Source organism: Chaetodon auriga, chromosome 15 (assembly GCF_051107435.1).
Source record: "Chaetodon auriga isolate fChaAug3 chromosome 15, fChaAug3.hap1, whole genome shotgun sequence".
Classification (NCBI taxonomy): Eukaryota; Metazoa; Chordata; class Actinopteri; order Chaetodontiformes; family Chaetodontidae; genus Chaetodon; species Chaetodon auriga.
The window spans coordinates 22112902-22125241 of NC_135088.1; the positions used below are offsets into that span (position 1 = coordinate 22112902).

At 40.7% G+C, this 12340-nt stretch overlaps 1 protein-coding gene across 1 annotated transcript; it reads right to left on the reverse strand.

Annotated features, from left to right (window-relative positions):
* Window positions 1–295: 295 nt before the first annotated feature.
* On the reverse strand, window positions 296–10577 carry LOC143333124 (zona pellucida-like domain-containing protein 1). Its single transcript, XM_076751064.1, has 10 exons — window positions 10484–10577; window positions 6518–6744; window positions 6250–6434; window positions 5363–5435; window positions 4005–4102; window positions 3788–3868; window positions 2877–3048; window positions 2413–2530; window positions 2228–2248; window positions 296–438 (listed from the first exon to the last, which is right to left on the reverse strand). Exons 1-10 carry the CDS (start codon window positions 10575–10577, stop codon window positions 296–298), a joined length of 1212 nt encoding a protein of 403 aa, XP_076607179.1.
* Window positions 10578–12340: the final 1763 nt, after the last annotated feature.

Below are 12340 nucleotides of genomic sequence, written 5' to 3' on the forward strand. Positions count from 1 at the left end.
AGCAAAAGAAATACAAAAAATTGTGAACCTAGATATAAACGTGATGTAAAAAAGAACCTGAATGTGAACTACAATACATACATATCACCTTACTTTATAACACATAATCAATGCCCTCACTTCCATTACCCAATATCAGAGTATAAAATGAATTTAAAACTTTACAGCTTTCTGGTATTCTCCCTCTCGTGTAACTAGTATTACATACGATACAATTCATTTCTCTCCCTCATTCATCACAGTGCCCCCGTGGTATTGTAAACCATAATGTACGGGTAAATGAAACAGGACAAAATCAGGACAGAACTGACTTGCTGAAACTGATATTTTGGTTGTACATATAGTGAACAATGAACGCCACCAGAGTAAGGCAGATGGCCCCGAGGATGCCTGCTACCACTGAAACAGCCAGCACACTACTGTTCATCTGCTGAGGCCCTGGAAAGGAGAGAGACACAGAACATGACACCATGTAGAGCAATGTACAGTTTATGTACCAGTGAGCATGATGGAAACTGTACAATGTATTTATGTAAAACAAACTGATGCCTTTATGCAACAATTGACCAGGTGTGTGGAGGTGAGAAAGTATGAAAGGTTTGAACTTCTCTGTCAAGCTCTTGTTTTCCTTTTCACACACCTTCTTTCTTCACTTTTTGTGTAAACAACCAAGTGCAACCATGAACGCCTTCGAGGAGAAAATTCATCACATTTTGCCCATGGATGTATTAATAGAGCTGGATACAGTGCTGCCACTCAGCCTCACCACTGATCAGTTCCAGTGGTCATTTGCGGCATCATAAAAAAACAATCCCCTGTGGCCCTTAAAGCATTTTCCCCATAGATGACATTATTAAGAGACAACTCTTACCGCAAAGAAGGCGAGAAAAACTATTTTTGTTTGGACAATGTCATTCCAATGTGAAGTCTATGGGCTGAGTGGGAACACGTGGGCAGGGAAAGCAGCAGAAACACTAATGAGCACGTGCAGTGTGCTGCACAATGTAGAGCCAAAGCTGAAAGTCAAGAAACTTTTATGGCTTATTTGCTCATTGAACAAATTTCATTATAACAACTGGGCACCATATTTGAGTATGGTATGGTTCTTATAATACATCCATGATCCTGTCCCTCTCCATAATGACGGGCTTTCCATTCTGCCTTCAAGTATGGCCATTTTCGATTGAAACATACTGAACCCTTAAACCTGCAATAATGAAAGATGAGACTTTCAGATCACCTGGGGGCAGTGGAAACAACAATGATATTATGAATTTGTTAGCGAAAAGTTGCTTATGAACACATCCAGCAGTTACAGAGCAACATGATCATTCATTTGGAGTCGTGTTTCTGGTACCCTGGCAAAAATACATCCAATATTCACTGTTCTTTTGCTTCTGTTTGGGTCTCTAACAGCTCCTAAGGGAAATATCTGGCTCATTAGCTGCTAAATGCTTCAATTTGTTCACCAGTCTGCTGTTTGCTGCTGAGCAGGTGGTGTACAGTGGCTTACAGCTGCCTGCTGTGACCAAAAATGGCACTTTGAGAGCGGTGAGATTGAACTGAAGTAAAGTTGCATGACAGACGGCTAAACAATGAGCTGAAACTCGTTACAAAGCTCCTTAAAGCTGAGGGGAACATCAGATTTAGGATAACAGTTCTTTGCAGGTTTAGTGTCACTGTGCTTTTCATGTTGTCATTTGATGATGATTTAATGCTCTCATAAAAACTGATTATTGATTATAGACACTTTAACATAACGAAGCAGTCTGAGCTCCTCTGGTCTCACCGTAATGCTTAAACCACCAGTATGCTCCATCAAAACTGCTTCCGCCGTACCTCTCTGATGTCAGAGTTGGGGGACTGGGTCCAAAAATTCTGACAACATTGACACCCACTTCATGCTGTGATTGGCCAGTTACGCCAAGGTGAGAAAGGAGCCAGTTTTGAACTTCTCCTTTTGTAACTCAAGTGAACAACTGAGTGCAACAACATGAATACTTCTGCCACGAAAACCAAACCAACAGCTGCTCACATGCAGCTCTAGGCCCAGGTAAGGATTCTTTGTCCCACCTTTCACATTGGACAAATTCACTCATACTACATCTATTATTCCCGGTGAGTCTTAGTAACTTTTGTGACTGTATGATCAGGGTAACTGCATGACATTTTTGTTCAATATCTGATAAAAATACAAGTACTCAGGGGATTGGCAGTGTATGTATACCTCCAGATGCCATCAGATATCCTGCAAGAAAACAAGAGAAAACCTCAGTTCATTCATGACCAACAAAAAACTCATGCAGACTGATATGTGATAGGTATGATTCAGCAAATATATAACTGTGTCTTCATGACTTGAGTATCTCTAATTCTGAGGCGTCGACCTATGAAGACTGTTCACATTCTCACCGTTGTTGTGGCGAGTAGTGATGGGGCCTGAGCTGATGGTGGCCATGTCGCTCACTGTGGTGACCTGGTTGTCGCTGATGCTGCGGCGCCTTCTCAAGTTGGTGCCAGTGGTGCAGTTCTGCAGGTGAATTGGGTGATTGTCTTTTTGGTCAGTTCAGTTTTTCAGCAAAAACAAAGTACCTTAGGCTTTTAAAGTGTAATAGAGTAGTTGAGAAGCAGCGGTGAAAATGAAAAACCCCTCTGATTTCCATGAAAATGTTGTATGAAAATACAACTACTATACAGTAAAGCTTTATCGCAGGATGAAATTTGTGCAGCCCAGTATCTCAAGCAATTCTGTTCTGTTCATATTGGACGAATCTGTATCTCATGACTTACATCCAATGCAAATGTCCAGTGACACTGGATGTCTGGCAAAAGGTTTGCATTTGTCATGTATATTGCACCTGGAGACAGAATCTGACCTGAATGAGGGTTGGGCAGAAGGAGCTCACACAGAGCCTGGTGGCACAGTGCACATAGTAGGTGGACATAGTTGTTTCCATGTTTTGGACAAAGCGGAATGCCTCGAAGGAGAAGCGGGCCTCCTGCTGCTCTCCGTTGACTCCCATTACTGTCTGGCTATCCCGGTTACACCTTGAAGAGGAAAGACATTGATGTTTTTGTCCTGCTCTTCAGAGTTTTCTACCAGGTTTCAGTCCAACAAAAAAAAAAAAAAAAATCAGAGATTCTGGTCAACAGACAGGATACCTTCTAGTTTAGTATGGGCCTGGGTCACTGGTGCTTTTACCACTAAAACATAATGATAACGTGACCCTCCTCCTTTAAAAGGTTTCATAGGGGAACTTTATGTTTATTTAATCTGAACACTAAGAAAAGGACCAAAAGCTTTGATGAGTTCAGATTTTTCTAGATGGAGCATCAACCTGGAAGGTCTATAGTTGATGTAACATGTTATATTGTGTAAATTTCAATTTCTTTGGATGAAAATATCATAAACATTCAACACCTGAGCCAGCTCCATTCAATAACGAAGGCCACGAGAAGTGGCTGAATGCACAGAAACAGCCAGTTCGTACATCTGTATTACTAAACATTATCTCTGCATCTAAATGCTTTGTATTTTTCTCTCAAAGATCCGTAGTACACGTGTTCTTTTTGTGGTTTTGAAAATGAAATGTTTCCTCCTTCTTTCGGGAACACTCTGTCATCACAAGCCAAAAACTCACTGCAAACACTGCAAACAGAGGCTCTGGATATCTTCACACTGGAAGGAGTTGTCCAAAAGGTCCATTTTCAATAACCCAAAACTGTTGCGTGTTGATGACAGGCCAAAATGAGTGTAGACTAGGCATGAGTCAAGCTGTTTACTCACCCAACAAAGAGATCATGATATGATGTGTTGATGTGGAGAGGTGAGGCTGTGGCGTAACATCGGTCCAGGAGTACGTTGAATCTACAAGGAGGAGTTTTGGCCACACATACTTTCACATTTCCAGATATTTGGCATCAAAATGTTACCATGTTTTTTAATAACAATTTGTAAGAATAAAGAAAACTAAAAAAACAGTCAGCATACTTGTGTGAAGTACCTGTTAGTAAGGTTGGATGCCTTCACTTTTACATAGATCCTGGTCTTTAGCTCCAGGCCTCCTGGGGGGTTCTGCAGCATGGATGAGTAGCTGTTATCCTTTAGGCCCAAGAAGAGAAGAGAGGGAAGGATGTTGTTGAGATTGAACTGTGTTGGTCATTTTGACAGGATGCTCCGAGGTCCAGTATCAGTTTAAATCACGTCCCACCAGGGGAGGGCCAGGGGAAAGGTCATGCTGCTAAAGTTGTTGTCTGAGTGACATGCTGCATATCCATAATATAAGTGTTTCTATATAGTGGTATTTTCTAACTAGCCATGTCGAAAAGAGAAGGAGGAGATCGAACATAACAAGTAGCAATGGTCTATGTGTAAATAAGTAAAGAATCTGGTATCTGTGGCTGTCACAGGCCTAATAATAATCACACAGAATAGAGCAAAGAGCAAAGTTCTCAATGCTAACATGCTAGCTTAACAGCTGTGGGTACGTACAATAGCCATGGTCGTGTTTACGTTCATTATGATGTTAGGTGTTTGGGTTAGGTGCAATTCTTCTTGTCTAAATGCAATGAAGATGCCATTTTGACAGAAATAACCACTTGGTAAAGATGAACTATGTATAAGCTTTTTTCTGGTCAGACATTTTGACTTGTGACAGTAGAAAAAACACAGGAGTTACAACAACAGTGAAAATGGTTGTCACTGCTTGATCTGATTAGTGCATGTGCATGGTTAGTGTTACCATTAGCCATCAGTCACCTGCACACATGCACTGCTGACATCTGGCAGCAATGCAGATTGGGTAGTGACAGGCTGCACCACTGTCCCACTAAGCCATGATAGTATGACAGTGAGTCAGCATGCACAATACCAGGACCCTGAGACTGAAGCAGCTACACTGAATTCAAGCAAACACAAGTTGATTCTGAGTTAGAGGAGAGAACAGTCTAGTCTTTCTATTTTATTTACATTTTACACAGCGTCCCGACTTTTTGGGATGGATGTTGTAAAGGAAGGGCGGCACGGTGGCGCAGCAGGTAGTGCGCGTGCCTCACAGCAAGAAGGTTGCTGGTTCGATCCCCGGGTTGTTCTCTCCGGGCACTCCGGCTTCCTCCCACAGACCAAAAACATGCTCATTAGGTTAATTGGTCTCTAAATTGTCCGTAGGTGTGAGTGTGAGTGTGAATGGTTGTCTGTCTGTGCATGTAGCCCTGCGATCGGCTGGCGACCAGTTCAGGGTGTACCCCGCCTCTCGCCCATTGCTAGCTGGGATAGGCTCCAGCCCCCCGCAACCCTGAAATGGGATGCGCGGGTAAAGAAGAAGATGTTGTAAAGGAAGATTTCTCAAAGTTAAGACTGTACCGAGAAGAGTTGCATGCTCAGTGTGCTGATGAAACTCCCATTCTTGTCCTTGACTACCAGGCTGACCCCAGACCTGTTGGACATAAAAATGATCTGTCAGCAGCTGGAAATCATTTGGGGAAAAACCCAAATCGTCACCAAGCAGATCATGTTTCATCTGACACAGAGGGACACAACACACAAAGGTGAGAGTCGAGCCTTGCTGAAACTAGAGTGACAAACACCTCTGAGGACATGGCTGTTACATGAAGTATGACCACACATGCTAACTTGATATTTCTTATGTTAAAAAAAAAAAGTATGAGTGTGACATAAGAGGTAAAATGGATATGACAAAAAAAACATGAGACCAAACATATTAAACATATTAAACAATAAGACAATATATAAAACCTGTAAAACTCACCACACAATCCTACTACTGTTACGACTTTTTCATGGTGCCCCACTGCTGATTAGACTGAGCTGTTAATGAGCCTTTCATTTCAACGCTTTCATTTCAGATCATTTGAGAAGTGTACAGATATTCAGAAACAAGAGAGTAAGGTTTAACACACATGCTCATATCAATCATGAAACCTTCATAAAACCCTCTAATAAAAAGTGCAGGATTGAAAGTCAAAGGCCCTTGAACGTTCAAAATGTGCTTGCTGTGCACACCCACCATATCCCCCTGTATTCACATCTTTGTGTTTCAATTAGTTCCTGCTGCTACTTTTGCATGTATTTGTGTTATTGGAATTAATACCCCCCCCCCCTCAAATTTCATCAACAACCACGGCACCAATGCATAATTTGATTAGCAAAGTAAGAGCACAGTTTCAGAGTGCGCTATGGGGAGCAGAGAAAAACAGAACACAGTGATGAAGTGTGGACTTGCCACTTACACGCTCATCTGAGTATTGTTGACCAAGTACTGCAGTGGGTAGTGGCAGGAGAACCTGTACATCATCTCCTGGTGATAGGTGATGGCTTCAGTGCTGGGGTCCTCAGAGCAGATCATGCCTGAGATGGTGATGTACTGGACATTGGAGAAGTCTGCAAACAATCCAGTTCCCACCTCCTGAGTGACCTTTGAGGAAAAAGGTTGAGTTTGATGAGTGAGAATCTGTGTGAGTGGCATCTGCTGGGTGTTTTCAGGTTTAGATAACCTACTGTCAACTCGCTGGAGCAGGCAGAGATCGCCTCCTCTGTGATGGCGAAGCTGAATTTGACAATAGGTGGGTCTGCCGTCCAGTCAGGAGTCCCTTTACACTGGTGTTTGGAGTGCTCGGAGTTGAGAGCCAGCAGTGACTCGTTGTATCCATTGAAATAGATGGGACACAGGAGGATGTGGAGGTCCATTGTCTGGGAGCCACAGAGGACCTCGATATCTGAGTTAGCTGAGCAGAATGAGGATGAGACAAGAATTAACTTTCAGGATTTTGAACACTTTATTTGCCCATAATGTTAAACTGTAGGGAAAAACTATACTCCTATACAGAACATCCATACATTCCCCTTCACATGAGCAGAACAAGTCTCAGTAAATTAATATCATCATATATACAATATCATTTATATCAAATGATTTACACAAACAAACATCCTCACACACAAACAAGCAGCTCTGGCCACATCCACACTAACACACTTTCATCTTAAAACAGTATTTTAAAAGATAAATGATCCCTCTCCAGTGTTTTAACACTGTTTGACTGTTCACACACACATTTCATTTAAGAAACTTGAAGCCGCCGGTGCACACACACTGAGAATGGACTTTACAGTCAAGTCAGATACGTCTTGTGTCAAGCAGGAAATATCAGACACACATTATTTGTATGTCTTAATACATGTCTGAATGGTATCTTTAAATAAGATTTGCTTTTGATTCCAGGTTGCAGCTTAATGTTAATATTATATGGGATTCCAATGAAATGTTCAGCATTGTAAACCAAACTGTATTTTCATTTCATTGTCCTGCTCTAACAGCAGTGTTAGCTGTCAGATGGATCCTACCTTAATGCCATAAGCACATCACTGTTCCCAGGGTTTGATCATTTTGAAAACATTCACACTTTACACGTTTTTCTGACGTCATGACTCAATGAGAGGACGTGCTGACGTGTTTAGGTAAACGTATTGTCTCATATCCGGTTGCTGTGGTGCTCTTGTATTATTGCCCTCGTTTCTGTTACAGAGATTTATTACCCGATATACATGTAAACTTATATTATTTCTGCTCATGCACCAATAGTTCCCCCTTTTTTCGAGACTTCCTCGTTAATTATACTGTTGTTTACGTGCTTGTTTGTTCCGCTAGCATTAGCTACGTTATCTTAGCAGTTAGCAACGGCTCCTCTCTCCCTCCTGCTCGGTGTGTCAGATGTTTCGCTGTTCCTCTGCTTCGTTAGTGATACAGGTACATATAATAAATGTGGTTTATTGGCTGTGTTGGTGGCGAGGCTCCGCGCTATGGATACCCAGTAGTTAGCTGCTGTAGCTAGCCAGGCCAGAGTAGCCGGTACGGACCGACCCAGGTTGGCTCCTGAGCAGTCAGGACACCAGGGAAATGATGAGGGTACTGCAATTGATTTGGGCTTGGAAAGACCTGGTCCGATTAGGAGACATTCATTCATCCTCCTTTGGACGGAGCAACTCTCATTTTTACAAATCTGATCGAGTTTATTAGTGAACCAAAACTATGATGACCCCGAGTTGAATCAGGAGGCAGAGATGCGCGCCTGCGCTGCCCTGCGCCTCCATAAGAGCGACATAGAGACTGTGTGTCTCCCCACAGTGAAAGTAGGTAAATCAAAAGTAAACAGAAGAACTTGAATGCCATGTCTTGATATAACTTCTTCAACTTTATTTCCTCCCAAATTGATCACCTTGTTGGTAGTGCTGCAGGTTCACAGCGTTTAGCACTTGACTCTATAATAATAATCTAATAAGAGAAGGTAAGCTCCATGGCATACACCCCAAACCTGCAAATGAAAGAAAACATTGCCGTTCCACCAGTGTGAAAGAATTCCAAGCCTGTCAAGGTCATCTTAAAACATACAGGAAGGCCCTCCACAATGACAGGGCTGCTCTTACTCATCATTAATCGAGGAAAATAAGATCAACCCCAGGTTTCTTTTCTATTCAGCGGTGTATTCATTATTACAGACAAATTCATCTCCTGCCACCAATTGGTCCTATTTTTTCTTCAGACACCAGAACCTTAGAAACAGCTGTTCAGCCTGATATGTTATCTTTTCTCCCATCGACCCTCACCAACTAACTTCAATGATTTCATCATGTAAACCATCCTAAACCACATGTTAGAGCCCAACTCGGCTGCTTAAACAAGTTTTACTTTTAAATGGCACTTCTTTACTCGATATGACCAACCTGTCTTTATCAACATGCTATGTACTATGGTCATTTAAAGTAGCTACAGTTAAACTTCTTAAAACCCTACTCTTGATCCAGGCGTTGCCAATCAGCCAAAAGACTTTCTACATAACAATAGTTTGAGGATTTTCCATGATTCAGAGTGCATCATAGCACAGACAGCACAGGTCCAAGGACCTGTCTCTGTACTAGTCTTGTTAGATCTGAGTGCTGCATTTGACACCATTGACCATCACATCCTATTACAGAAACCGGAACCCCCTAATTGGCACTAAGCTGGTTTAAGTCCTACTTTTCAGATCAATTTCAGTTTGTGCATCTGAACGATGCACACTGAAGTTGGTCACATAGTTCCACAAGGTTCTGTGCTTGGACCGATAGGCCTTTAGGCTATATTATCAGGAAACACTGTTTAAAATGTCACTGCTATGCATGTGATACGCAGTTATATTAAACCTCAAGCATGTTTTTCAGCTACTAAATTCAGACAAAGCTGAAGTTATAGTACTTGGCCCCAAGCATCTTAGAAACTCACTGTCTTATGATGTAGCCTCTCTGGATGTCCTCCAGCAGCACCGTAGCCTTAAGTCTCCACATGTGACTCGATGCACATGTTTTGTACTACTGTCTCTGCACATTGCACATATTCTTTATATTTTTTACTGTGAGCTTTTGCACATTACTCAGTACATATTTACACACTCTATCCTCTATGTTTCAAAATCTGTACAGCTCTCTTTATAAAAGCCTATATTTTAAACATTTTAAAATTTTCCTTGTATTTTTCAGATTTTTCACCTGTAATTTTGTGTTTTCTCTATATGATTCTTGATGACTTGATGACACTTGTTTTTTTTGTTTTTCTTTTCTCTTACTGTGGTAATTGTGGTATGGTAATAAACCTGATTTTCGTTAATATTAATGTGCCCTTGCGTATTAAAAAAGATGCTATCAAATTGCATTATGGCAAATGTAGAGTATTATCTCTGCCTTTGTTGCTTTGAAGTCCTTTACAGAAGTGCAATACAATATCACTGGAGTACTCCTTGAATGACATTTGTAATGTTTTTCAACAGTTTGAGTTATACTTTACATGTGAATATATGCCCCAAAATTGGACAATTTTTCAAATAAATGTCATGATATCAAACTTAAATATATAAGACCATATAACGGTTGTTCCATTTTGCTGTCATTCTTTCATCTTATCTTCAGATACACATTAACAATGCAAAACAGCAAGAAAACATCCAGCTTTGCAGCTGAGAATATTAATTCCATTTGCAGCTGTTTTTTCTTCAAACAGGGAAATAATACCTTCATTGTCATATTTTAGTAGATGTGTCATATATGACACATCTACTAAAATATATTTTAGTAGATGTGTCATGCACCAATTTCACCAGAAAAAATTCCTCGTATGTGTAAAAGCGTACTTGGCAATAAAGCTTTTTCTGATTCTGATTCTGATTCTGATTCGTTCAGCTTGTTTTACCCTCTACTGATATATATAACTCCAACAGTCAACAACAAGCTACATTCAGGCTCTATTATTCCAAAATCTGTAACACACCTCAGCTCAGAGATAAAGACACACTGCTCAGATTGGCTGGCTGTATGTGCTGATGCTTACTGGGTTGCAGCAGAGAGGTATGAAAGGAAGAGATGTGGGGGAGGGGCAGAAGTCAGAGCAGCAGGTGGATGAAAGGATGAGAAACTGAGCACCGATAGTTTACTGACCTGGACTTCTAAATGTGGAGTGTCCGATGCAGGCATTTTGACCTTGGGTGAAAGGGATTGTGGCAAATTGGTACATAAGAAGAGCCAGCCACATTGTCATCAAACTGCTGGAGAAACAGGTGACAGAAATCAGAGGAGCAAAGGATCTCCTGTCTACTAGCTCGTGTTAAAGAGCTTGAACAGACAGTGAAACATACAAGACCTCCAACTCCATGAGTGGAGGAGCACTCAAATCCTTTTCTTAAGTAAAGGTACTAAGACAACAAAGTCAAAAAGCTCCATGTCAGCAATACATCGTTAACAACAAAATGTACTTATGCTATATACTTATACAATATCAAGGTAAAAGTACCTGTAGCTGTACACACACACACACACACACACACACACACACACAAACATATATACACTGGGCTTTTCTCAAATCCTTGTTTTTTGTGTGAAAAACTGGATAATTAACCTTTTCAGGACTCAAACAGTTATTTGAATAAAACCATAGGGGATGTTTAGACTTACCTGAAGGAACTGCTAATAAATCCTAGACATTTGTCTTTGGTAACAAGCCACAAATGTTGGCAGCCACAGTTTTAAGGTTTATCAATGTACAGTACTGTATTTTATAACCTTATTATACGTGTTTTTAATGGTAATCCTAATCTGAAAAGTTGCCAGTAGCAATATTCCCCTTGCAAATGTAGAGGACACCTATAAAGAGGAATGAAATATTCAAGTTAAGTACAAAATCACTTACAATTAATTATACTAATCCATGCTTGAAGAGATCCCAGTGTATCAGTGGAATCAAATTGTTTCTTAGGTTCATTTTTAGCTGGAAGCCAAAAATGATAGGAATAGAAACTAAATTTTGTGACAATCGCAGACAGCAGTACAGACTTTTGTTGGATGGCTGTGTAATATCAAAGTCCAACTAAAGTTTAGACCTGGCAGATAAAACAACATAATCCATTTATCTTATAACCAATAAAAAATCAATATTGCATGCTATGAGATTTCTCTTTGAGCCAAAAGCTTCAAAGAGTAATTTCTTACCTTGTGTGGATAGCTGGAGTGTTGTCCTACCTCAGGTGTCTTTTGTGTGTCTGCCGTTACCTTCATGACTTGACATGATTTATACTGGCCCTGTTTCCAGCTCAAAGGATTTCACAGGAAGCCCAGTGAGAAGAAAGGGGAAGGTAAGGGAGCAACACAAGATGGCTGGATACACCAACCAGATCATCTGACAGACATGGAACAAAAGGTGAACCTATATGGAGTGTCCTTAGTCTGCTGGAACACTATATCAAGTGGCTATAAATTGAACTTGTCATTTCAGCAATGATCTCAACCACCAGCAAAAACTCATCATGCACCCTACATCAAGTCTCTACAGGTGGATTCTATTTAAAAGAGACGTTAAGGAATTCTGTAGGAAAGCATTTACAGTATGAGATGGGTTTAGACAAGATCATTTTATTTCTTCTTTTGGACCATCTATGACTTTATATTCACTGGGAAAAGATAATTACATGTTGGTGTTTCTTACAACTCAGTTGGTTGCAAACATAATAAGACTGAATTTTACAAAAACATCTTCAAGTACAGTTACCAGGCATATACAATCAGAGCAAAATCTACAGGAAACCACAAAACAAGAACAGCTGCAAGAGCCTCAGACAACCTGTCCTGAAGACATTACATAACCAACATATTCATACCCGCTGCATTGTTTCAGCTATATTTATGCAATGAATTACGCAATTATGAATTCTGCTCTACTAAAGCACTGTTTTTTTGTCACATCAACACAATCACTGCCAGGGGCTACCACTCTTTGTTCAGAAATTAGGTCTCCTGCAC

Excerpts from the sequence above, each read along its gene's own strand:
- LOC143333124 (XM_076751064.1), bottom strand. The coding sequence starts at position 10,577 with ATGTGGCTGGCTCTTCTTATGTACCAATTTGCCACAATCCCTTTCACC. Across the intron at positions 6,435-6,517 it reads CCTGCTCCAGCGAGTTGACA|GTCACTCAGGAGGTGGGAAC; the intron begins GTAGGTTATCTA and ends TTTTCCTCAAAG. Across the intron at positions 2,249-2,412 it reads CACTACTCGCCACAACAACG|GATATCTGATGGCATCTGGA; the intron begins GTGAGAATGTGA and ends GTTTTCTTGCAG.